Raw genomic sequence first — 26,403 nt, forward strand, 5'->3', positions numbered from 1 at the left:
CACCCACGGGGCTGCATGGGGAGAGATCATGTGAAGGTGAAGAAAGCAGAGATTGCTGCCTTCAGGCTCCCAGAGGCAAATGGCAGGGGGATTTCCCTCCATCTGAACTGTCCATCTGGCACCTGTAACCATTACAGGGCTCTTGCAGTAGAGAGAACACACATCCCCCAGCCACTGTGCCCTCTAAGTGAAACAGATGCCATGAGGGAGTTCCTACTGACTCCATGACTGGCTTTAGGTTATGCTCTAGGGCAAGGGTTTTTAAACTTCATTGCACTGTAATCCCCATTGTCCAACTACTGCCCTGGTCCAGGGGTAAAAACCCCCAGGGCTTACCCTGGGGAGCAGGGGCTGTAACCTGAGCCCCACTGCCTAGGGCAAAAGACTGAGATCTGCCAAACAGGGCTGAAGCCCTTGTGCTTTGGCCCTGGGCACTGGGGCTCAGTTGGCAACTTTAGTTTGAGCCAGTCTAACACAGCCTTGGCAAACCCATTAAAATGGGGTGGTGACCCACTTTGGGATCCTAACCTGCAGTTTAAGAACTGCTGCTCTAGGGTAACTACTCACCTTAGAGAGAAGGATCGGGGCACTTTAGACAAATTGCTCTCACCATGGACTGAAATCATGGCTGGGGTGAACTCTTTAGGCTCAGGCTAGTTAGTTCTGCAGGCTAGCCCTGTTCTCTTGCCACCAGGCCTAGGCAGAAAGTGTCTTAAAAAAAACTTTCCAGTTTCTGTGCCCTTACCTGCAGTGGAGTGAGGCCTGTACAACAATGATCATGCAGCCTCTACTCAAACCCAAGTGTAAAGGGCTCTATCTAGGTCTCTACCGTGGTAGAGACAACACAGCCAACCCTGCTCTAGGACAGGATGTCACTTCTTCAACATCTGCCCTTTAGCTGTGTGGAGAGCAGATCCAAGACCAGGGTTGCACAAATAAACCTCCTCAGCCGGCCAGAGGAGAGTAAAGGGAGCAGCAGCGTGTATGTTCCCAGAACAAGCTCTCTGCCGGAGTGGTTATTCACCCTCTCCCGTGTGATGCTGCAGTGGGGCAGGAGCAGCCTCTTTCCTCCAACACATGCAGCTCTCTGAGCAGGGGCCCTTGGAGGCTTGCTGTGCACCTGCAAGTGGAAGGGACTCTGAGCGAGTAAGGTCCTGACAGGGACTGTCTAAGGTCAGAGCGCCTCATCTACAGTGTCCAATGACTCCCCCAATGCCCTGGGAGGTAGGGGAATGCTGACCACCTTTCATACAAGGGGGGAAAAGACAGGGTTATTAAGTGAGGTTGCCCAGGAAGGCTTTGGCACAATGTGGAATTTAACCTTGGTCTCTTGCATGCCAAGGTGGTGTCTCAACCATCAGACCATGTCTCTCAATGCTTTTCAGCCCATATTCCCAAAGTCCCTCTGTTCTTGAAGGGACCCCTCTGACTAGCTGAGATCCAGCCCTCAAGCCGTAGATACATTTCCCCCTGCCTCTGGCACAACTCCAGCCCTTCCTCTAAAATATGGGTCCTCTAGTTGGAAAGCTCCAAGACCCTGACATCCTTCAAATCCCCCTCCTTTCCCTGCACTCAGCTTGTTTCTCTCCCTCCCGAATATTGTTGGCTGTATCTAGACAAACAGCAGGAATCATTCCTGTCCTCATTTCACAGAGAAGACTCTAAGGTTCAGTGCTGCTAAGCCAAAATTAGTGGCCAGCTCCCAAACTAAGAGGAGTTGGTGCTGCATGAGGGGTGTGGATTCAATGCCTGGAGGTACTGCAGCTGGTAGAGCTGTCAGGCCCTGACCTGCCAGTTTTCTGGCTTTCTCGGGTGCCTTGAAGAGGGGATGCAAAATCTGATTTTTAAATAGAAATTTTGCTGCAACTTTCACTAAACTGGGAAAAGAGCAATTCCATCATGTGGTGCCAAAATTACACCCCTGGGACTCACCTGGTTTGGACACAGTCCTCTGCCCCTTGACCTAACCTTTCTGTCGGTGGGCTTCACAGCTGCTTGGCAGAGAATCAGGATTCCTGGGTTCTCGACCCAGCTGTGGGAGGAGACTGTGGTCTCGTGCTTAGCACAGGGAAGGTAACCGACCACATTCACTCCATGCATTCATTCATTCATGCACGGCTGTGACTGGGGTCATCTGGAGAGACCTGGGTTTTATCTCTAGCTTACCCAGGGGGAACATGATGTAACCTCTCAGTTAGCTTAGCTCTAAGATGCCGGAGCATGAGAGCTGCCTTGCCCTAGTATAGGGCAATGAAGCCTTAATCAGTTATTAGTGCTGCAGGAACAAATACGTATTAAGAGCTGTCAGTGGAATGGACCATAGAATCATAGAATATCAGGGTTGGAAGGGACCCCAGAAGGTCATCTAGTCCAAACCCCCTGCTCGAAGCAGGACCAATTCCCAGTTAAATCATCCCAGCCAGGGCTTTGTCAAGCCTGACCTTAAAAACCTCTAAGGAAGGAGATTCTACCACCTCCCTAGGTAACGCATTACAGTGTTTCACCACCCTCTTAGTGAAAAAGTTTTTCCTAATATCCAATCTAAACCTCCCCCACTGCAACTTGAGACCATTACTCCTCGTTCTGTCATCTGCTACCATTGAGAACAGTCTAGAGCCATCCTCTTTGGAACCCCCTTTCAGGTAGTTGAAAGCAGCTATCAAATCCCCCCTCATTCTTCTCTTCTGCAGGCTAAACAATCCCAGCTCCCTCAGCCTCTCCTCATAAGTCATGTGTTCCAGACCCCTAATCATTTTTGTTGCCCTTCGCTGGACTCTCTCCAATTTATCCACATCCTTCTTGTAGTGTGGGGCCCAAAACTGGACACAGTACTCCAGATGAGGCCTCACCAATGTCGAATAGAGGGGAACGATCACGTCCCTCGATCTGCTCGCTATGCCCCTACTTATACATCCCAAAATGCCATTGGCCTTCTTGGCAACAAGGGCACACTGCTGACTCATATCCAGCTTCTCGTCCACTGTCACCCCTAGGTCCTTTTCTGCAGAACTGCTGCCTAGCCATTCGGTCCCTAGTCTGTAGCTGTGCATTGGGTTCTTCCATCCTAAGTGCAGGACCCTGCACTTATCCTTATTGAACCTCATCAGATTTCTTTTGGCCCAATCCTCCAATTTGTCTAGGTCCTTCTGTATCCTATCCCTCCCCTCCAGCGTATCTACCACTCCTCCCAGTTTAGTATCATCCACAAATTTACTGAGAGTGCAATCCACACCATCCTCCAGATCATTTATGAAGATATTGAACAAAACCGGCCCCAGGACCGACCCTTGGGGCACTCCACTTGGTACCGGCTGCCAACTAGACATGGAGCCATTGATCACTACCCGTTGAGCCCGACAATCTAGCCAGCTTTCTACCCACCTTATAGTGCATTCATCCAGCCCATACTTCCTTAACTTGCTGACAAGAATACTGTGGGAGACCGTGTCAAAAGCTTTGCTAAAGTCAAGAAACAATACATCCACTGCTTTCCCTTCATCCACAGAACCAGTAATCTCATCATAAAAGGCGATTAGATTAGTCAGGCATGACCTTCCCTTGGTGAATCCATGCTGGCTGTTCCTGATCACTTTCCTCTCATGCAAGTGCTTCAGGATTGATTCTTTGAGGACCTGCTCCATGATTTTTCCAGGGACTGAGGTGAGGCTGACTGGCCTGTAGTTCCCAGGATCCTCCTTCTTCCTTTTTTAAAGATTGGCACTACATTAGCCTTTTTCCAGTCATCCGGGACTTCCCCGGTTCGCCACGAGTTTTCAAAGATAATGGCCAATGGCTCTACAATCACAGCCGCCAATTCCTTCAGCACTCTCGGATGCAACTCGTCCGGCCCCATGGACTTGTGCACGTCCAACTTTTCTAAATAGTCCCTAACTACCTCTATCTCCACAGAGGGCTGGCCATCTCTTCCCCATTTTGTGATGCCCAGCGCAGCAGTCTGGGAGCTGACCTTGTTAGTGAAAACAGAGGCAAAAAAAGCATTGAGTACATTAGCTCAGTTGCATGCCATCCCATGGGCTCCCCACAGGTATGGTGTTGAGAACAAGTGTCTGTCTCCCTCTGGGCACACTGTCATTCCATGCAGGCTCTCAGCAGTCCCATTCGTTGCTCCATCAAACCAGAGATAAAGTTGAATAACTTCATATGGACTAGCTTTTGGAGCTTGCCCCTGGTGCAGGCCACTAGATTCCCACAGGGGTACCTCTGTCCCAAGAACCAACTGACAGAGGGTACTGGGAGACACCGGGGGACAGGGACCCCCTGGGTTCACCAAAAGAATGTCATGTAAGGTCTCGAATGAAACCCCGGGTCACACAGGTCATCATAACCTTTGTGAGATGTAGGCATGGGAAGCATGCAAGGAGCACTGAAAATTACAATCTGTAGGCCTTGTAGATGAAGCAGGCCTCTCAAAGGTGTGCATCTTGAGACAAACTCCTCCAGTCAGCAAATGAGGAGCTGGCAGAGACTTCAGAAAGAAACTAACAGGATGAAGTCAACATTGGAGGGGGAACCCTAGCTAGAGGTAAACATCAAAGGTGCATTCTGGTGTATTTGAGGAGCAAAAAGACACCCCGACATCAGGTGCCTAGGAAGTAAACTGACAGCGAGTTGGTGTCATGAAAAAGGAGTCTCAGCCAGGCTTAGCTGAAAATGCTGGAGAGAACTTGGGTGAGAGACACTTTTCGAGACTGGAGGATAACTTGTTAGTTAAGTGGAGGCTCCAGAACGCAAGTTATGATTTTGTTTCACAGCTAGCCGTTTGTTTCCAGCTCTCACACCATTTTTATGTGACTATTCTGTCTTAAATAAATCTCCTTTTGCTTTAGAATTCGGCTGAAGCGTAGTGTGTGATACAAGAGCGGTGAGCTAACGCCAAACTAGTAAAGGGGGACGCCCTGTCCTTTAGCAACAGAAGGTCTGGGATTTCTGTGGATCTCCAGTGATCAGGGTGGATCCCACATTGAAGGGACTTGAAGCCTGGGGCGCATTGATTGTCAACCTGCCAGGCAAAACACAGGGCTGGGCTATCCCAGAGAAGAATGCTTGAGGCGCTGATGGGCTGGTTGCATTGGGGAGCTAACACCCAGCTGGCACAGGCAAGGCTCCTTCATACTGGAGGCTGGTGGCAACTAGGTTGCTGCACAGCCCTGGCTGCCCTGAGAAGTGTCACAGTCCCTATCCCAGGAATCTCGGTTTCACATGGATCCTCCCTCCAGGACAGGCCCTCTCTTCGCTTTGAGAAACAAACCATTCTGGGGAGGGGAGATATGGGGGCAGATGTGGGTACACGTTGGGGAAAACAATTCAACCCAGCAAACTCCACCCCAACCCTGGAAGGAGAACACCAGTTCTGGAACTCATCTGACGAGTTATGCGAATATTAGAGAGGACACAAATTTCCCCTTGAACAGATTTTACTTTCACACTTATCCACAGTGGAACACTTGGTGGGCCAGACTGAGAGAGCATGTGACCAGGAATGCGGCTGTAGTCCGGTGGGAGGTGGAAGCACTGGAGACTGGTCCCTCTTTCATCATTTATCCACAACAGAACAGCTTGAATGGGAAAGTAGGAGGAAGCCCAACATCAGAATGTCCCCTAGCTCAGTGGTTCAAGCATTCTTCTGAGAGATGGGAGACCCCTGTTCACGTCCTTTCTCTCCCCTCAGCAGAGAGGGGGAATGAAACCTGGGTCTCCCACATTCCAGGTGAATGCTCTAACCGCTGGGCTAAAAGATCCGAGGAGGACACCGCGTCCTGCTCCAGTGCAATTGTGAACGGGGTCAACATGGGCAAGCAGCACAGCTAGTGAATTGAGCTCCGCATATGAGGTAGGCAACTAAATGCCTAACTTCCCCTGGCTCATGGATGGCTCTGGGCTTAGGTGGGAGACAGGTGCCCGGACTCCCAGAGGGAGGCAGCTGGGCATGGGCCCAGAGGCTGAGACACGGGCACCAGGGACCTTTATAGTGTAAAAACTTCGGTGCTGCTGAATTTGGACACCTACAGAGTTCGCTATATGGTTTGTATCAGAGGGGAGTGGGTGGGTCTGATGAAGAGGGTATTCACCCACGGAAGCTTATGCTCCAATACCTCTGTTAGTCTATAAGGTGCCTCAGGACTCTTTGCCGCTGTGTGATTTGTGGATCACAGTGGAGCCAAACCCAGGATTTACAGGCCTAAATTGGGGATTGAGGGGCCTGGGTCCCTTTGTGGTGGAGCCCACCCTTAGCCTTCCATTGAACGAAACAGGGCAGGAATTTTCCAAACTGCAGCTGATGTACTGACCAACAGGTGGAGCTGATTCCCATTGGCCCTCCTATTTCCCTGGTTCAGGGCGTGGGCACTGGGCATGATTGGGCCCCGGTTACCTGCAGATTAGGGGAGGGTGTTAATTACCTGGGACAGCTGTCACCTGGCTCTGAGTCACGGTATAAAGCCCCAGAGCAGCAGTTTCCCTCCATACTGGATTTGCTGCAAGCAGGCAAGATGGGGTACAGAAACAACCTGTGCTTTGTTCTTCTGTGCTGGGTGGTCAGTGGGGTGACCTGTTACAATCCCTGGGATTTCTCTAGGATTGACTCTGCCATCTGGAGACCCACCCCCAGGGCTGAGCCCCCTCAACGACAAGCCCATGTTCTCTCTCTTGCCCAGCCCTACCCCTGGGCTCGGGCTGATACTTCCCAGCTCAGGGCTGTGTCCGTGCTGCAGCCTGTCATGGTGCAGTGTGAGGAGGCTCAGATGGTGATCACTGTGCACAGGGATCTGTTTGGGATGGGGAGACTGATCAAAGCTGCTGACCTGAGCCTTGGCCCAGCTGCCTGCCGGTACGTGTCCCTTAATGATGCAGAGAACACAGTGATCTTTGTAGCTGGGCTCCATGAATGTGGCAGCACCTTGCAGGTAAGGATTTATGCAAGTCAGGAGCCCCTACTGATCCCTAGCATCACTGCCCCTGCCTTGTCTGATGGGGTAAAAATGGGGCAGCAGGAGAGAACAGTGGGTGGGATTTTGTCCATGTTATTGATAAGCTCCCTGGTTTTTCCTGGGTGCTTCTTCTTAGCTTCCAGTCTCATGCGCCAGGCAAAGAATTCTGCCTTGCTCAGCTCCTGGAGCAGGCTCACAAGTGGAGCCTGAAGAGGGTGCTCTTGTGGCTCAGACAGACTTTACTTCTAGACCCCCCCGTCCAAAGTCTGTCTGCAGACTCCACAGACCGGAGCCTGCAACTGAATAAACTGATTGGTGTTAGCCTGAGCTCTGCATAGTCTGTAGGAGGGAAAGGGACAGACTACTGGCTTCCTTAATCCCTGGTCAAAATTCACCTCAAGGCAGCTAACAGATTAACCCTGGGGGTTTTACTGTCTGAGATTCCTTCACAACCTGCACAGAGGAAAACAGTGAGCAGAGTTGTGTAAAATGGCACTACTGTGGTGCTCATCTTCCGATGGCTGCTCTAGCAGACTGAGCTCTGAAATCCCCTGCTTCTAGTGTCCAGTCCTTCCAAAGGCAGTTGCCAGTTGACTGGGCACTGGTTGGAAAACTTGAGCTCAAGTTTTCCATCTGGCTGAGGCTTGTTCTTGGGCTCATCTGAATGACTTTACAAATGCTCTGTGTACTAGTGTTAACCCTTCCATGTCTGCTGCTTCCCAGATGACCCCAGACTCCCTGGTTTACAGCACAAGCCTGAACTATAACCCCACCCCTGCCAGCAACCCAGTGATCCTGAGAACCAATCCAGCTGTGATTCCCATTGAGTGTCACTACCCCAGGTGAGAGTCTGAGATGCTCAGATCCCCTCTCTCCCCTTCTGGAATCTGGCTCAGTGACTGAGGTTTGCTCCTCCTCCCAGGAAGGACAATGTGAGCAGTAAAGCCATCAAGCCAACATGGGTTCCCTTCAGCTCCACCCTGTCTGCTGAGGAGAGGCTGGATTTCTCCCTGCACCTGATGAATGGTAGGTGGGAGGAGCCTTCAGGGGAGCCCAGCCCTGCCTGCCTGTCTGTCCTGCTCAATGTGAACTTGCCTTGCAGATGACTGGAGTGCTGAGAGACCCTCCAATGGATTCCAGCTGGGGGAGGTCATGCATATCCAAGCTGATGTCCACACAGGGAACCATGTGGCTCTGAGGCTCTTTGTGGACAGCTGTGTGGCCACCCTGAGCCCAGACAGGGACTCCTCTCCCCGCTATGCTGTCATTGACTTCAATGGGTAAGAGCTGGGAGCCCTTTCTAGACTAAAACAAGACTGATCAGGGACTCTTACTGACCCTTGATTCTTGTGTGTAGGTGCCTGGTGGATGGGAGATCAGATGACACCACCTCGGCCTTCATATCCCCCAGGCCCAGGCAGGACACGCTGCAGTTCATGGTGGATGTGTTCAGGTTTGCAGGAGATGCCAGGAACTTGGTGAGAGCCCACATTTCTGCTCCAAGTCGATTTCCCCAGGCTAAGCAGCTGTTAGGGTCCCCTGGGATGGTCCTAACCCCTCTTCCCACTTCCCTTCCAGATCTACATCACCTGTCATCTGAAAGTCACTGCAGCTGAGCAAGCCCCAGATGCCTTGAACAAGGCTTGTTCCTTCAACAAAGCAGGCAACATGTGAGTAGCCTAGAACCCCATCAGGGGAGTGACAGGCAGCCTAGAACAGAACTCTTCACTGTAGATGACTGTTCCTGTTCTGTTCCAGCTGGTCTCCAGTGGAAGGCATCCGAGACATCTGCAGGTGCTGTGAGACTGGGAACTGTGGGCTGGCTGGACAGTCCAGGAGAGTGAACCCTCTGGACAGATGGTCAGGGAGGCGCTTCCAGAGAGACGTGGCCTCCAGGCATGGTAGGATCTCTATAATCAGAGTTAATAGGTGGCTGTGTGGTGTTTAGGTCTCTCAATAAAAAAGGGGGTTCTGCTAGACAACCCAGGGACCTTCAGCTTGGCTTTATCACAATGTGGATAACGAAGCAACACCCATGTAGTAACATCTCTTACCTCAATACAGGTGACTCCTCACTGAGGGAGGCTGAGGCTGATGTTGTGGTAGGACCCCTATTCATCACTGATGCCTATTGGGGATCCAGGAATCTTGTGGAAGATCAAATGGAAGTAGGGAAGGCAGCATCACCAGGTACTTAACTTGTATAGTAGTAATCCATGCACCTTCAGGGCATTGGGCCTTTTATGAAAAGTGAAAACTCCCTGCAACCACCAGGCTCAGCCCTGCAACCCAAGGGAACACTGAGTAAATGGCTTTGCCAGGACAAACCTATGGGCTGTCAGACCAGTGGGGAGGACCCAAAAGAAGCAAACTAGAATCCAGGGAAGTTCTCCATCCTCCACTCCTGACTCCACCCCCAGCTGGGCTGAAGCACTAAAGTGGCTGAGACTAATTTATAATCTGGGTGGCTTGTTTAACAGGAAGTGCCTGACTCCTGCTCCAGGAAGTTATGACAAAACACATACCACAGAACCAATAGAGTGACCTTAACAGAGGGCTAGATTTAGGAGGGAACATGGAAAATTACAGTAGGGTCATAGGATTAACAAGGTGGGAATCTGATCATGTCTTGGATTTGTGGATCAACATCCAAGGAGTATGGGGAATAAAGTGGTGGTAGAAGTACATAAGTTTAGCTTATGTCCCAGCTTGGTGGGAGAAATCTCATGACTGGAATGTAGCTATAGATGGATATAGCTCCTTCAGGAAGGACAGGATTTAAAAAAAGGATACCTTGTCTATTCTTGATGTACATGTGTTCTGTGTCCTCTCCTGGATCTTAGATCAGTTTAATGTCTCTGCCTAAAGAATATATCCGGGGGAGGGGAGTGCAGGTCCATTGTAGATTCCAAATCAGGAAGAAGTGGATGAGGAATTTCTAGGACATAATAGAAATATCAAAACAGGAGACCTGGTGGTAATGGGGGACTTTCTTTTCTAAGACATCTGGGTTGTCCAATACAGCAAAAACTAATTCTTCCAACAAGTTCACACTACATTCTGTTTTGGAGAGTAGAGGCAGTAACTGAGGAGAGCCATCTGAGACTTGATCCTGACCAACAGGGAGGCATTGGTAACAAATCAGAAGGTGGAAGGCAATTGGGGTGGAAGAGATCCTGCAATGATCTCTTACAAGCCTAAGGCAAGAGCAGTAAAATCAAGATAATGGACTTCAAAAATAGCCGATTAACAGACAGGTAGGGAAAGGTCCCAAGGGAAGGTAATTTAAGGGGAAAAGGAATTCAGAAGAGCTAGCAATTTCTCAAGGAGAAATATTACAAGCACACCTGCAAACTATCCCAATTTAAAGGAAAGGTAGAGTAAGGTCACTATGGCTCCATCAAGAGCTCTTTAATGTCCTAAAAATGCTAAGGAGTACAAAATGCTAGCACAAGCATGTAGGGACAAAATCAGACTAAGGCACAAAAATGAGTTACACCTGCCAAGGGACATAAAAGGCAAAAAGCCATTCTGCAAATACATTAGGAGCAAGAGACTAAGGAAAGGGGCTGCCCTTTCCTTAGTGGGGAGGGGATCTAATAAGGGATGACATCAAGAAGGCTGAGGTGTCTAGTGCCTATTTTTCTTCAGTCACCATTAAAAAGGTTTACGGTGACCAGATACTCAACACCACTATTAACAAGGTGGAAGGAACACAAGCCAAAGTAGGTAAAGAACAGGATAGAAAGTATTGAGCTGTATTCTAGTTGGCAGGGCCTGATATCTATCCTACGGAACTAGCTGAAACCATCTCTGAACCGTTAGTGATCACTCGTCCTCCATGCACTCTGAGATGAGGTCCCAAAGGACTAGATAGGCACTACGTTTGCACCAAGCTTTAAAAAGGGGAACCAAAGGCCTGGGAAATAGGACTAGTTAGCCTAACTTTATTACAAACTGATTGCGCCATACCTTACAGGTAGGCGCCTAGAAGACAATAGGGTTATAGGGAGTAGGCAGCATGAATTGGTTTGACATTTGTTCTTGATCAATAACTGTCAAAAAAGGAAATTACTGGCCTAGTGGTGCAGGAGGTGGGGGAAGCAGATGTCAGGTGTGTGTATAGACTTTTTTAGTCAGCCTTGGATCAGTCCAATGAGTCTCATAAGCAAACTAAGGAAATGCATGTAGATGCAACTGGTTGAAAGATATTACTCAGTAATTATCAGTGGTCTGCTGTGACTCTGAGAGGGTGTATTTAAGCAGACAGTCCCTGGGTCTGGTACTAGTCAATATTTTTGTGAATCTCTTAGATAAGAGGGGTGAGTGTACTTAAAGGGTGGCTGACACCGTGCAACCCGTCTCAGCTTGCGCTCTGGAGTACAGGATAAGAATTCAAAACTGACTGGAGAATTCAAGATGGAAGTCCATGAAGTGCTAAGCACTACACTTAAGAAGGGAAAAATCAAATGCCTGGCTACAAAAGAGGGAATAACTGGCTTGCCTATGTAGGATACAAACACCCAGCGATTTCACTAAAGCTGGAAAAGTGCCTGGTTCCCATTCTAACCACAGATCTTTCCTACAGGTGCAGAAGAGACTCCTGGGCTGGTGCTTGGGCTGAGCTTGGTGGCGGCTGCTATTGGTTTGGCCTCCGTGACTCTGACCATCTGCTTCATATACAAAAACCGCAGCCGTGCAATGGCTGGTGCTGTCATGTGACTTGGCCCTTCTGTGTCATGTAAAATAAACCCATAAATGGACTTGAGTCTGGTCAGTGCTGACTTCTTAATGGGTGGGAGTGATGCTTTCTGTGCTGTGGGGGTAACTCAACCAGCTGGTCTCCTCATGAACTGACACTGCAGTGATTACTATTCACACAGTGGGGGGATGAGGGCAGAGTTAGCCTCTCTCCTGGCAACAGAGTTGAGCTGTTAATGTGAAATGTTGGCAGTGCTGTCCTGAGCTGCTTGGGATCTAACACCTGCTACCTGTAGTCCTTCTCCAAACAAAAGCAGTCTGCCTTAATTTGCAGGGGGAGTCATGGCTGGAAGTCACTGGTGACAACAGCTAGAGGCAGCCAGAATGCTGAGAACAGATCTAACAGCAGGCCTATCCTAGATAGAAAGGTATAAATTCCACCTCGAGGGGAGACACCCACGCTATAACTAGTGTGGCTGTGGAGTGGGAGGGGCTCCCTGCCTCCCTATGTACCAGGGTATCACTGTCAGGGCAACTAGCCCCTCACAATACCCCACTCAACCATTTTATTTTAAAGTTGGCAAGCTCAACAGCCAAGTGCAGATAAGCTTCCTCCAGCTGGAATTTACACCTGGTCAAGTCTAGGGTAGCATTATTACTAAGGAGAACAAGCTACCAGTGGACCAAACTCATCCCTGGTATAACTTCGGTGGCCAGGTATTAGTCATAGTCCTGGCCCTGCGGTGGTTCAGTAGGGCTTGGCTTATTTATACAGTGGCCCAGCCAACATCACTTAAACAACCTCCTGCACTATCTTGGTCAGAAAACTCTGCTGCATGACACCCCTTACAGTGTGGGGAAGGGACGCTGCAGCTGGCCTCTGATGACCTCTGTAGCCAGCATCCTCCATCCAACCTGCCTTGCTGTAGAAAAGTCCTGGTACAGTAAAAAGAAAAGATGTACTAGTGGCACCTTTAGAGACTAACCAGTTTATCTGAGCATCGAATGCATCCGAGGAAGTGAGCTGTAGCTCACGAAAGCTTATGCTCAAATAAATTAGCTAGTCTCTAAGGTGCCACTAGTACTCATTTTCCTTTTGCAACTACAGACTAACACGGCTGCTACTCTGAAACCTGGTACAGTAAAAACTCCCTTGGAAGGAAAACTGCAAATGCAGGGGACAGAGCAGGCCTGGGGGGGGGGGGTGGGGGGGAAGGGGTGCATAGAGAGCAGGACCACTGAGGGCACCAGTAATGCTAGGGTGGAGGATGCCAGCAGCTAAGATGCATGTTCCTATCTGACAAGATGTGGAATAGGAAATAATCCCATGTGCCTCCTAAACATCTTCATAGGGCTGTGCTGCTGTGGGGAAAACTATGGCCTTGTCTACAGTGAACACTTGTGCTGAAATGTAACTCCCCTGCAATGGCAACATCATAAAACCATCGCAGGGAGTGGTGTAGCACTTCTGTCCATGTAGTTAGGATGATGGAGTGTCTGGGTAGATACTGTTCCATACATCAGCTGTTCTTGTCAATTTTGTGGCTCCAGGGGAGCCATGAAACTAACAAGAAAGCCAGTTCCCCAGCCTGGCTGCTATTCTGGCTTGGGCTGCTACCTGGGGTCCCCACTGGGAGCCCTACTGCCCCCCAGAGTCCCTGCCAGGAGTACAGCAGCCAGCTAGACTCCAGCTGTGGATCTCTCTGCTGGAAGCAAGAAGCCCCAGGTACCTGCCCTCCTGGCTGGGAGCACAGAGGCAAGAACTGTTCATGGTGGGTGGGAGGCACAGGGAGCGGGAGGTGCTGATGGGCAAGGCCCGCTGGAAGGCAGGAGGCACTGGGTTGCCAGTGGGTGCTCAGCACCCACCATTTTTTTTCCCATGGGTGCTCCAGCCCCAGAGCACCCATGGAGTCGGCACCTGTGATGACACAAGATGCAGGGAGGAATTTTATCCCTATTTTACACCTGTGGAAATTGAGACATAGAGAGGCTGTGACATGGTCGTGGTCCCCCAAGAATATGGCAGCAGAACTAGAAGTTGAACCCTGAGCTGGGGAGTCCAAAGCCAGTGCTTCAACCACCAGAACACACCTCAAGGTCATCAGCGGGGTTCTGCACACATACTGCCCTCAAAAGAGCAGAGCTGGCTCTAGCCGCTGACCGTCCCTCTGTTCTCCCAACCTTCCCACGCCTGGTGCTGCAGAGATACTGACTGCTCAGCTGCCTCTAGGACAACTTTAACCTTCCCCCCATTCCTTAAGCTTTCAACCCAGCCCTTTGTTCCACTCTAGACAGCTCCCTGCCCCTAACATCCCTCCACTATGACTGCATTTATCTATCCAAACCTGCAGTTAGGGAGGGGTCATGTAATCATCCCCATCTCTCACAGGGGAACTGAGGCACGCTGACAAAGGGCCAGAATTAGTGGCCACCTATCTAAATTCCCATGTAAGTGATTTTGAAAAAAAAAATGCAAAATTTGGTTTTAAAGAGAAATTTAGCTGCGGCCTTCACTGAACTGGCTACAGAGAATTTCTATCAGGTGGAACCATAAAATGCCCAACCATGATCGGCATCCAATTTAACGCAGGCCCTTTAGAACCAGCCCGTGGCCCTCTGCCCATTCAGCTAATCCACCGTATAAGTGGACTGTTCAACGGTTGGTTAGACAGCAGCAGAGTCAGGCTGCTTGTGTCAGGAATGGAAGTGTTCTCTAGTGGTTAGAACCGTGGCTACAGACAGGACAACCAACCACATGCTTTGGATGTTCGCTTCAATAGACAGCCTGGCTCAGTGGATGACACTCAGGTCTGCCATATTAATGAGCTAGATATAAATGTGACCTTTCCCAAGAGGACCATTGTGCAGCCTCTTGGTGACGTTACCTATAAAACAGGGGAGAATGAGACCTGTCTCCCCTAGTGCATGCGGAGGAAGCTAGTCAAGTATAAATACACATAAATATGAACAGCCATCGCTGGAAGCAACAAATCTTGAACTTACAGTCTCCTGGGCCCAGTTCTTCCAAGGTATTTAGGCTCCTAAATTCCATTGAGCCTAACTACCTATGAGGAGCTGGGTCATGGTTCCTAGCCCAGTGCCCTGTCCCCTGGTTGAAAGAGGAATCCTGTGTTTATCTGTGCATACAGGCACAGCATGCATGGCTCACAGAAAACCCCTGGGCTCTTCCCCAGGACCAGAAATAAAACAGAAGGATTTTGGATAGGCTAAGTTTTGGGACTTGTTCTTTGGACTGGACCTTAGCCTTCAGCAGGGGTAGCCCAACGATCTCCGTTTCACGGGGATCCCTCCCTGATCATTTCTTAGCTGTGCAAAAATATCATGATTAGATTGTTCCAACAGCATACTCAAAATTTAAAAGTAGGCCACTTGGGAGAGCTGTGGCTGGCAAACCCTTTGGTCAAATGAACTCAAGTTGGCATCCCAAAATGCACCTCAGCCGCTGAACTAGATTGCCAGTTTGGGAGCTGATCTGACTATCGACACCAAGTTCAGATAAGAGGCAAAATTCAGAGACCAGGAATTTAAACAGAGAGTGGGTTTCAAACGTAACCATGATGCAGCGATCACTGCTCCATAATAAAAATCCCCTTTGGAATTGAGTATCAGCATTGCAGACTCTGCACAGCTGATGTTTCACATCCACGACAAAATGTGTCAGATTTAATTGAATGAAACCTCACAGGAATCTCCCAGAATACAACTGATGAACTGACCAACAGGTGGAGCTGATTCCCATTGGTCCTCCCATTTCCCTGCTCCAGGGATGGGTAGTGGATGTGATTGGGCCCCAGCTGCTTGCAGTCTAGGGGAGGGTGTTCATTACCTGGAGCAGCTGTGAACTGGCTTTAGGTGCAGGGTATAAAAGGCCCACAGCAGCAGATTCTCCCCATACTGGGTTTGCTACTGGTAGGCAGGATGGGGTACAGAGGTAGCCTGGGCTTTGCTCTTCTGTGCTGGGTGGTCAGTGGGGTGACCTGTTACAATCCCTGGGATTTCTCTAGGATTGACTCAGCCGTCTGGAGACCCACCCCCAGAGCTGAGCCCCCTCAACGACAAGCCCATGTGCCTTCTCTTGCCCAGCCCTCCCCCTGGGCTCGGGTTGATGCTTCCCAGCTCAGGGCTGTGTCCCTGCTGCAGCCTGTCACAGTGCAGTGTGAGGAGGCTCAGATGGTGATCACTGTGCACAGGGATCTGTTTGGCACGGGGAGACTGATCAAAGCTGCTGACCTGAGCCTTGGCCAGGCCACCTGCAGGTACACATCCCTTAATGCTGCAGAGAACACTGTGACCTTTGCAGCTGGGCTCCATGAATGTGGCAGCACCTTGCAGGTAAGGCAGCTTCATAGAAACCAGGAGCTTCCTATTTGTGGGATTAAAAAGGGGTAACAGTGCAGCACAGGGTCTTGGCTCAGTTACTGAGCCGCTAGCTATTTCTTGGAGGGGAGGGTGTCTTTTCCCCTTAGTCTTCAGTCTCCTTACAGTTAAGAACTATTTCATGTCTTTATGCTCCAAAAGGAGGTTTAAGAGCATGCATGGGGAGTGAGCCATGGTGGCTCTGTCAGATTTCACAAGTGGACCCTTGTGCTCAGTCCAAGCCAGGGACTTTTACTGCCAGGAAAGCCCAGTTTGGCTCACTGAATTCTGTGAGCTCCCCAAACCCTGTAGATGGGAAGGAGGCAGCTGAATGTGTTTCTGTACTCTGCTAGCGCAGTAACTTGAGAAGTGGAGTGAGATGTGTTTTACATGGGGGGGGGGCAGTCACTGTATGGCACATACCTCAGAACAGGCACAGAGGAAACTCGTGAATAGTCATGCGATGGGGGGCACTACCATAGCTCCAGTATTTCGATGGCTGCTCAGCAGAATGAGCACAGGAACTACTTGTTGGAAGACATGCCCGCTTCCTGGAGAACTGTCTTAAATTCTCAGCTCTCAGCTGAACTACTTGCCCTTAATCTGTCCAATGTCCCCTCCTTCCAGATGACCCCAGACTCCCTGGTTTACAGCACAAGCCTGAACTATAACCCCACCCCTGCCAGCAACCCAGTGATCCTGAGAACCAATCCAGCTGTGATTCCCATTGAGTGTCACTACCCCAGGTGAGAGTCTGAGATGCTCAGATCCCCTCTCTCCCCTTCTGGAATCTGGCTCAGTGACTGAGGTTTGCTCCTCCTCCCAGGAAGGACAATGTGAGCAGTAAAGCCATCAAGCCAACATGGGTTCCCTTCAGCTCCACCCTGTCTGCTGAGGAGAGGCTGGATTTCTCCCTGCACCTGATGAATGGTAGGTGGAAGGTCCCTTCAGGGGAGCTGAGCCCTGTCCTGTCTGTCCTGCTCACTGTCAACTTGCCTTCCAGATGACTGGAGTGCTGAGAGACCCTCCAATGGATTCCAGCTGGGGGAGGTCATGCATATCCAAGCTGATGTCAGCACTGGGAACCATGTGGCTTTGAGGCTCTTTGTGGACAGCTGTGTGGCCACCCTGAGCCCAGACAGGGACTCCTCTCCCCGCTATGCTGTCATTGACTTCAATGGGTAAGAGCTGGGAGCCCTTTCTAGTCTAGAATCTACCTCAAGTCTGTGGGGATCTTACTAACCAGAGTTCTTGTGTGTAGGTGCCTGGTGGATGGGAGATCAGATGACACCACCTCGGCCTTCATATCCCCCAGGCCCAGGCAGGACTCACTGCAGTTCATGGTGGATGTGTTCAGGTTTGCAGGAGATGCCAGGAACTTGGTGAGAGCCCACATTTCTGCTCCAAGTCGATTTCCCCAGGCTAAGCAGCTGTTAGGGTCCCCTGGGATGGTCCTAACCCCTCTTCCCAATTCCCTTCCAGATCTACATCACCTGTCATCTGAAAGTCACTGCAGCTGAGCAAGCCCCAGATGCCTTGAACAAGGCTTGTTCCTTCAACAAAGCAGGCAACATGTGAGTAGCCTAGAACCCCATCAGGGGAGTGAGAGGCAGCCTAGAACAGAACTCTTCACTGTAGATGACTGTTCCTGTTCTGTTCCAGCTGGTCTCCAGTGGAAGGCATCCGAGACATCTGCAGGTGCTGTGAGACTGGGAACTGCGCATTCCTTGGAGGACAGTCTGGGAGAGGCAGCCCTCTGGACAGATGGTCAGGGAGGCGCTTCCAGAGAGATGTGGCCTCCAGGCATGGTAGGTTCTGTGCCCACTTCACCTGGGAAGATGTCTGGCTTACTCCAGCAGACTGTTCCTGGGGGATCTTCCACCCAAAATGGGATGGATTGGTTTTCTAGTAGTGCTTCTCTCCCAATACAGGTGAGCCCTTGGTGAGGGAAGCTGAGGCTGATGTTGTGGTAGGACCCATGATCATCTTGGATACTGATCAAGGATCAAGGGATCTCTCAGTTGCTCAAATGGAAGCAGAGAAGGCAGCATCAGAGGGTAACTAGTTCTAATGAACAAGTCTCATGGTGCCTCTATTGTCACTACTAATCTACATTAGGTTTGCTGGGAAAAGATGCACTAAAAGATGGAAGAAATGAGTTTTACAAAGTCAGTTGTAAGAATCCCTTAGTCCAAGGAGGGAGTGTTAATAATGAGTCAACAAGACTCAAGAAGGGCTCCTTGTTGAGAGGGTCCAACCAGAGCCAGTCAAACATAGGACTGTCAGCCACCGTAGCCTGGGCTTATCTGCTGGGACACCAGTTGTGTGACCTGAGACCTGCAACCTATTATCCAGTGGGATTTATAAAGAGGTGCTGATCTCCTGCTCCAGCCACTTCTAGTAGACAAACTCCAATATGTATGGCTATAAAAGACTTCAAAAAACACAGCCCTACAATACAGCTCAAAGAAAAAATCCCCCATTTTATTAACTGTGGCCTTGACTCATGTACCCAGCGAGTGCCTGGTAGATTTTTGGAGAGGAGAGGTTGCTGGAGAAGCAACTAGCTGCAGTTTTAACCATGTGTCCTTCCTCTTGTAGGATTCTCTTCTACAGCTGGTCTGATCTCAGTGGCAGCTGCCATTGCACTGGCCTTTATTACTCTGGGGATACTCGTATACAGAAGATGCAGCCATTCCAGTGCCTGAGCAGTCACAGGCCTTTTTACCTTCTGTCTAATGTAAATAAACCCCAATGACCTGATTCTGGTCTGTGACGTATTAATGGGCAAGGGAGATGCCTTCCCTTCTGTGGGGAAGGAAATGGTGTGGTTGATGCACCAACCACATTATGGACACACCCACGGGGCTGCATGGGGAGAGATCATGTGAAGGTGAAGAAAGCAGAGATTGCTGCCTTCAGGCTCCCAGAGGCAAATGGCAGGGGGATTTCCCTCCACCTGAACTGTCCATCTGGCACCTGTAACTATTACAGGGCTCTTGCAGTAGAGAGAACACACATCCCCCAGCCACTGCGCCCTCTAAGTGAAACAGATGCCATGAGGGAGTTCCTACTGACTCCATGACTGGCTTTAGGTGATGCTCTAGGGCAAGGGTTTTTAAACTTCATTGCACTGTAATCCCCGTTGTCCAACTACTGCCCTGGTCCAGGGGGTCAAACCCCCATGGCTTACCCTGGGGAGCAGGGGCTGTAACCTGAGCCCCACTGCCTAGGGCAAAAGACTGACCTGCCAAACAGGGCTGAAGCCCTTGTGCTTTGGCCCTGGGCACTGGGGCTCAGTCGGCAACTTTAGTTTGAGCCAGTCTAACACAGCCTTGGCAAACCCATTAAAATGGGGTGGTGACCCACTTTGGGATCCTAGCCTGCAGTTTATCCGGGGCTCTATCTAGTTCTCTACAGTGGTAGAGACAACACAGCCAACCCTTCTCTAGGACAGGATGTCACTTCTTCAACATCTGCCCTTTAGCTGTGTGGGGAGCAGATCCAAGACCAGGGTTGCACAAATAAACCTCCTCAGCAGGCCAGAGGAGAGCAAAGGGAGCAGCAGCGTGTATGTTCCCAGAACAAGCTCTCTGCCGGAGTGGTTATTCACCCTCTCCCGTGTGATGCTGCAGTGGGGCAGGAGCAGCCTCTTTCCTCCAACACATGCAGCTCTCTGAGCAGGGGCCCTTGGAGGCTTGCTGTGCACCTGCAAGTGGAAGGGACTCTGAGCGAGTAAGGTCCTGACAGGGACTGTCTAAGGTCAGAGCGCCTCATCTACAGTGTCCAATGACTCCCCCAATGCCCTGGGAGGTAGGGGAATGCTGACCACCTTTCATACAAGGGGGGAAAAGACAGGGTTATTAAGTGAGGTTGCCCAGGAAGGCTTTGGCACAATGTGGAATTTAACCTTGGTCTCTTGCATGCCAAGGTGGTGTCTCAACCATCAGACCATGTCTCTCAATGCTTTTCAGCCCATATTCCCAAAGTCCCTCTGTTCTTGAAGGGACCCCTCTGACTAGCTGAGATCCAGCCCTCAAGCCGGAGGTACATTTCCCCCTGCCTCTGGCACAACTCCAGCCCTTCCTCTAAAATATGGGTCCTCTAGTTGGGAAGCTCCAAGACCCTGACATCCTTCAAATCCCCCTCCTTTCTCTGCACTCAGCTTGTTTCTCTCCCTCCCAAATATTGTTGGCTGTATCGAAACAAAGAGCAGGAATCATTCCTGTCCTCATTTCACAGAGGAGACTCTAAGGTTCAGTGCTGCTAAGCCAAAATTAGTGGCCAGTTCCCAAACTAAGAGGAGTTGGTGCTGCATGAGGGGCGTGGATTCAATGCCTGGAGGTGCTGCAGCTGGTAGAGCTGTCAGGCCCTGACCTGCCAGTTTTCTGGCTTTCTCGCGTGCCTTGAAGAGGGGATGCCAAAATCTGATTTTTAAATAGAAATTTCACTACAACCTTCACTAAACTGGGAAAAGAGCAATTCCATCATGTGGTGCCAAAATTACACCCCTGGGACTCACCTGGTTTGGACACAGTCCTCTGCTCCTTGACCTAACCTTTCTGTCAGTGGGCTTCACAGCTGCTTGGCAGAGAATCAGGATTCCTGGGTTCTTGACCCAGCTCTGGAAGGAGACTGTGGTCTCGTGCTTAGCACAGGGAATGTAACCGACTGCATTCACTCCATGCATTCATTTCAGACAGCAGCACGGCTGTGACTGGGGTCATCTGGAGAGACCTAGGTTTTATTTCTAGCTTACCCAGGGAGAACATGATGTAACTTCTCAGTTAGCTTAGCTCTAAGATGCCAGAGCATGAGAGCTGCCTTGCCCTGGAATAGGGCTATGAAACCTTAATCTGTTATTAGCACTGCAGGAACAAATACGTATTTGGCAGAGGGTACTGGGAGGCACAGGGACTCTCTGGGTTCACCAGAAGAATGACATGTAAGGTCTCTAATGAAAACCCGAGTCACACAGGTCATCATAACCATTGTGAGATGTAGGTATGGGAAGTATGCAAGGAGCACTGAAAATGAGGTTCTGTAGGCCTTGTAGATGAAGCAGGCCTCTCAAAGGTAGTGGGTCTTGAGACAAAATCCTGCAGACAGGAGGGGTGGGCAATGCTTTTCTTCATGGTGGACCATTGTGTGTTGTATGTCATGCAATGTCTAAGACAAATGCCAATGAGGAGCTGGCAGAGACTTCAGACAGAAACTAACAGGAAGAAGTCAATATTGGAGGGGGAACCCTATCTACTGATAAACATCAAAGGTGCCTGCTGGAATATTTGAGGGGCAAAAAGACATCCTAACATCAGGTGCCTAGGAAGTAAACTAACAGCGAGTTGGCATCATGAATAAGGGGTTTCAGCCAGGCTTGGCTGCAAATGCTGAAGGGAACTTGGGTGAGACGCTTTCCAGATTGGAGGATAAATCTCCTTTTACTTTAGATTAGAGCTGAAGTGCTGTGTGTGATACAAGAGAACTGAGCTAATGCCAAACTGGTGAATGAGGATGCGCTGTTCCTTTGGAAACAGAGCATCTGGGATTTCTCTGGGTATCCAGTGATTGGGGTTGAACCACAGAGGGGCCCACTTTGAAGGGACTTGAAGCCTGGGGCGCATTAATTGTTATCCTGCCAGGCAAAACACAGGGCTGGGCTATCCCAGAGAAGAATGCTTGAGGCGCTGATGGGCTGGTTGCATTGGGGAGCTAAAACCCAGCTGGCACAGGCAAGGCTCCTTCATACAGGAGGCTGGTGGCAACTAGGTTGCCGCACAGCCCTGGCTGCCCTGAGAAGTGTCACAGTCCCTATCCCAGGAATCTCAGTTTCACATGGATCCTCCCTCCAGGACAGGCCCTCTCTTCGCTTTGAGAAACAAGCCATTCTGGGGAGGGGAGATATGGGGGCAGATGTGGGTACACGTTGGGGAAAACAATTCAACCCAACAAACTCCACCCCAACCCTGGAAGGAGAACACCAGTTCTGGAACTCATCTGACGAGTTATGCGGATATTAGAGAGGACACAAATTTCCCCTTGAACAGATTTTAGTTTCACACTTATCCACAGTGGAGCACTTGATGGGCCAGACTGAGAGAACAAGTGACCAGGAATGCGGCTGTAGCCCGGTGGGAGGTGGAAGCACTGGGGTCTGGTCCCTCTTTCATCATTTATCCACAACAGAACAGCTTGAATGGGAAAGTAGGAGGAAGCCCAACATCAGAATGTCCCCTAGCTCAGTGGTTCAAGCATTCTTCTGAGAGATGGGAGACCCCTGTTCACGTCCTTTCTCTCCCCTCAGCAGAGAGGGGGAATGAAACCTGGGTCTCCCACATTCCAGGTGAATGCTCTAACCGCTGGGCTAAAAGATCCGAGGAGGACACCGCGTCCTGCTCCAGTGCAATTGTGAACGGGGTCAACATGGGCAAGCAGCACAGCTAGTGAATTGGGCTCCACATGAAACATAGGCAACTAAATGCCTAACTTCCCCTAGCTCATGGACAGCTCTGGCCTTAGGTGGGAGACAGGTGCCCAGACTCCCAGAGGGAGGCAGCTGGGCATGTGCCCAGAGGCTGAGACACGGGCACCAGGGACCTTTATAGTGTAAAAACTTCGGTGCTGCTGAATTTGGACACCTACAGAGTTCGCTATATGGTTTGTATCAGAGGGGAGTGGGTGGGTCTGATGAAGAGGGTATTCACCCACGAAAGCTTATGCTCCAATACCTCTGTTAGTCTATAAGGTGCCTCAGGACTCTTTGCCGCTGTGTGATTTGTGGATCACAGTGGAGCCAAACCCAGGATTTACAGGCCTAAATTGGGGATTGAGGGGCCTGGGTCCCTTTGTGGTGGAGCCCACCCTTAGCCTTCCATTGAACGAAACAGGGCAGGAATTTTCCAAACTGCAGCTGATGTACTGACCAACAGGTGGAGCTGATTCCCATTGGCCCTCCTATTTCCCTGGTTCAGGGCATGGGCACCGGGCATGATTGGGCCCCGGTTACCTGCAGATTAGGGGAGGGTGTTAATTACCTGGGACAGCTGTCACCTGGCTCTGAGTCACGGTATAAAGCCCCAGAGCAGCAGTTTCCCTCCATACTGGATTTGCTGCAAGCAGGCAAGATGGGGTACAGAAACAACCTGTGCTTTGTTCTTCTGTGCTGGGTGGTCAGTGGGGTGACCTGTTACAATCCCTGGGATTTCTCTAGGATTGACTCTGCCATCTGGAGACCCACCCCCAGGGCTGAGCCCCCTCAACGACAAGCCCATGTTCTCTCTCTTGCCCAGCCCTACCCCTGGGCTCGGGCTGATACTTCCCAGCTCAGGGCTGTGTCCGTGCTGCAGCCTGTCATGGTGCAGTGTGAGGAGGCTCAGATGGTGATCACTGTGCACAGGGATCTGTTTGGGATGGGGAGACTGATCAAAGCTGCTGACCTGAGCCTTGGCCCAGCTGCCTGCCGGTACGTGTCCCTTAATGATGCAGAGAACACAGTGATCTTTGTAGCTGGGCTCCATGAATGTGGCAGCACCTTGCAGGTAAGGATTTATGCAAGTCAGGAGCCGCTACTGATCCCTAGCATCACTGCCCCTGCCTTGTCTGATGGGGTAAAAATGGGGCAGCAGGAGAGAACAGTGGGTGGGATTTTGTCCATGTTATTGATAAGCTCCCTGGTTTTTCCTGGGTGCTTCTTCTTAGCTTCCAGTCTCATGCGCCAGGCAAAGAATTCTGCCTTGCTCAGCTCCTGGAGCAGGCTCACAAGTGGAGCCTGAAGAGGGTGCTCTTGTGGCTCAGACAGACTTTACTTCTAGACCCCCCCCCCCCCACACACACACATCCAAAGTCTGTCTGCAGACTCCACAGACCGGAGCCTGCAACTGAATAAACTGATTGGTGTTAGCCTGAGCTCTGCATAGTCTGTAGGAGGGAAAGGGACAGACTACTGGCTTCCTTAATCCCTGGTCAAAATTCACCTCAAGGCAGCTAACAGATTAACCCTGGGGGTTTTACTGTCTGAGATTCCTTCACAACCTGCACAGAGGAAAACAGTGAGCAGAGTTGTGTAAAATGGCACTACTGTGGTGCTCATCTTCCGATGGCTGCTCTAGCAGACTGAGCTCTGAAATCCCCTGCTTCTAGTGTCCAGTCCTTCCAAAGGCAGTTGCCAGTTGACTGGGCACTGGTTGGAAAACTTGAGCTCAAGTTTTCCATCTGGCTGAGGCTTGTTCTTAGGCCCATCTGAATGACTTTACAAATGCTCTGTGTACTAGTGTTAACCCTTCCATGTCTGCTGCTTCCCAGATGACCCCAGACTCCCTGGTTTACAGCACAAACCTGAACTATAACCCCACCCCTGCCAGCAACCCAGTGATCCTGAGAACCAATCCAGCTGTGATTCCCATTGAATGTCACTACCCCAGGTGAGAGTCTGAGATGCTCAGATCCCCTCCCTCCCCTTCTGGAATCTGGCTCAGTGACTGAGGTTTGCTCCTCCTCCCAGGAAGGACAATGTGAGCAGTAAAGCCATCAAGCCAACATGGGTTCCCTTCAGCTCCACCCTGTCTGCTGAGGAGAGGCTGGATTTCTCCCTGCACCTGATGAATGGTAGGTGGGAGAAGCCTCCAGGGGAGCCCTGCCTGCCTGTCTGTCCTGCTCACTGTGAACTTGCCTTGCAGATGACTGGAGTGCTGAGAGACCCTCCAATGGATTCCAGCTGGGGGAGGTCATGCATATCCAAGCTGATGTCAGCACTGGGAACCATGTGGCTCTGAGGCTCTTTGTGGACAGCTGTGTGGCCACCCTGAGCCCAGACAGGGACTCCTCTCCCCGCTATGCTGTCATTGACTTCAATGGGTAAGAGCTGGGAGCCCTTTCTAGACTAAAACAAGACTGATCAGGGACTCTTACTGACCCTTGATTCTTGTGTGTAGGTGCCTGGTGGATGGGAGATCAGATGACACCACCTCGGCCTTCATATCCCCCAGGCCCAGGCAGGACACGCTGCAGTTCATGGTGGATGTGTTCAGGTTTGCAGGAGATGCCAGGAACTTGGTGAGAGCCCACATTTCTGCTCCAAGTCGATTTCCCCAGGCTAAGCAGCTGTTAGGGTCCCCTGGGATGGTCCTAACCCCTCTTCCCACTTCCCTTCCAGATCTACATCACCTGTCATCTGAAAGTCACTGCAGCTGAGCAAGCCCCAGATCCCTTGAACAAGGCTTGTTCCTTCAACAAAGCAGGCAACATGTGAGTAGCCTAGAACCCCATCAGGGGAGTGACAGGCAGCCTAGAACAGAACTCTTCACTGTAGATGACTGTTCCTGTTCTGTTCCAGCTGGTCTCCAGTGGAAGGCATCCGAGACATCTGCAGGTGCTGTGAGACTGGGAACTGCGCATTCCTTGGAGGACAGTCTGGGAGAGGCAGCCCTCTGGACAGATGGTCAGGGAGGCGCTTCCAGAGAGATGTGGCCTCCAGGCATGGTAGGTTCTGTGCCCACTTCACCTGGGAAGATGTCTGGCTTACTCCAGCAGACTGTTCCTGGGGGATCTTCCACCCAAAATGGGATGGATTGGTTTTCTAGTAGTGCTTCTCTCCCAATACAGGTGAGCCCTTGGTGAGGGAAGCTGAGGCTGATGTTGTGGTAGGACCCATGATCATCTTGGATACTGATCAAGGGATCTCTCAGTTGCTCAAATGGAAGCAGAGAAGGCAGCATCAGAGGGTAACTAGTTCTAATGAACAAGTCTCATGGTGCCTCTATTGTCACTACTAATCTACATTAGGTTTGCTGGGAAAAGATGCACTAAAAGATGGAAGAAATGAGTTTTACAAAGTCAGTTGTAAGAATCCCTTAGTCCAAGGAGGGAGTGTTAATAATGAGTCAACAAGACTCAAGAAGGGCTCCTTGTTGAGAGGGTCCAACCAGAGCCAGTCAAACATAGGACTGTCGGCCACTGTAGCCTGGGCTTACCTGCTGGGACACCAGTTGTGTGACCTGAGACCTGCAACCTATTATCCAGTGGGATTTATAAAGAGGTGCTGATCTCCTGCTCCAGCCACTTCTAGTAGACAAACTCCAATATGTATGGCTATAAAAGACTTCAAAAAACACAGCCCTACAATACAGCTCAAAGAAAAAATCCCCCATTTTATTAACTGTGGCCTTGACTCATGTACCCAGCGAGTCCCTGGTAGATTTTTGGAGAGGAGAGGTTGCTGGAGAAGCAACTAGCTGCAGTTTTAACCATGTGTCCTTCCTCTTGTAGGATTCTCTTCTACAGCTGGTCTGATCTCAGTGGCAGCTGCCATTGCACTGGCCTTTATTACGCTGGGGATACTCGTATACAGAAGATGCAGCCATTCCAGTGCCTGAGCAGTCAC

The 26,403-nt window shown here is 50.5% G+C and overlaps 3 protein-coding genes across 3 annotated transcripts; all 3 read left to right on the forward strand.

Moving 5' to 3' along the window:
- Window positions 1–6,509: 6,509 nt before the first annotated feature.
- LOC140917924 (zona pellucida sperm-binding protein 3-like) lies at window positions 6,510–11,710 on the forward strand. The gene is made up of 9 exons (XM_073361453.1): window positions 6,510–6,923; window positions 7,671–7,789; window positions 7,870–7,973; window positions 8,050–8,227; window positions 8,305–8,425; window positions 8,526–8,617; window positions 8,706–8,848; window positions 9,012–9,137; window positions 11,536–11,710. Exons 1-9 carry the CDS (start codon window positions 6,510–6,512, stop codon window positions 11,667–11,669), a joined length of 1,431 nt encoding a protein of 476 aa, XP_073217554.1. The 3' UTR covers window positions 11,670–11,710.
- A 3,804-nt stretch (window positions 11,711–15,514) lies between these two features.
- Window positions 15,515–18,806, forward strand: LOC140917925 (zona pellucida sperm-binding protein 3-like). The gene is made up of 9 exons (XM_073361454.1): window positions 15,515–16,001; window positions 16,653–16,771; window positions 16,852–16,955; window positions 17,029–17,206; window positions 17,287–17,407; window positions 17,508–17,599; window positions 17,688–17,833; window positions 17,957–18,082; window positions 18,627–18,806. The coding sequence occupies exons 1-9, from the start codon at window positions 15,588–15,590 to the stop codon at window positions 18,731–18,733; spliced, it is 1,407 nt and encodes a 468-aa protein (XP_073217555.1). The 5' UTR covers window positions 15,515–15,587; the 3' UTR covers window positions 18,734–18,806.
- Window positions 18,807–23,145: 4,339 nt separating this feature from the next.
- LOC140917926 (zona pellucida sperm-binding protein 3-like) lies at window positions 23,146–26,403 on the forward strand. Its single transcript, XM_073361456.1, has 9 exons — window positions 23,146–23,563; window positions 24,327–24,445; window positions 24,526–24,629; window positions 24,701–24,878; window positions 24,956–25,076; window positions 25,177–25,268; window positions 25,357–25,502; window positions 25,626–25,744; window positions 26,289–26,403. Exons 1-9 carry the CDS (start codon window positions 23,150–23,152, stop codon window positions 26,310–26,312), a joined length of 1,317 nt encoding a protein of 438 aa, XP_073217557.1. The 5' UTR covers window positions 23,146–23,149; the 3' UTR covers window positions 26,313–26,403.

The sequence above is a fragment of the Lepidochelys kempii genome, chromosome 10 (genome assembly GCF_965140265.1).
Source record: "Lepidochelys kempii isolate rLepKem1 chromosome 10, rLepKem1.hap2, whole genome shotgun sequence".
Lineage (NCBI taxonomy): Eukaryota > Metazoa > Chordata > Testudines > Cheloniidae > Lepidochelys > Lepidochelys kempii.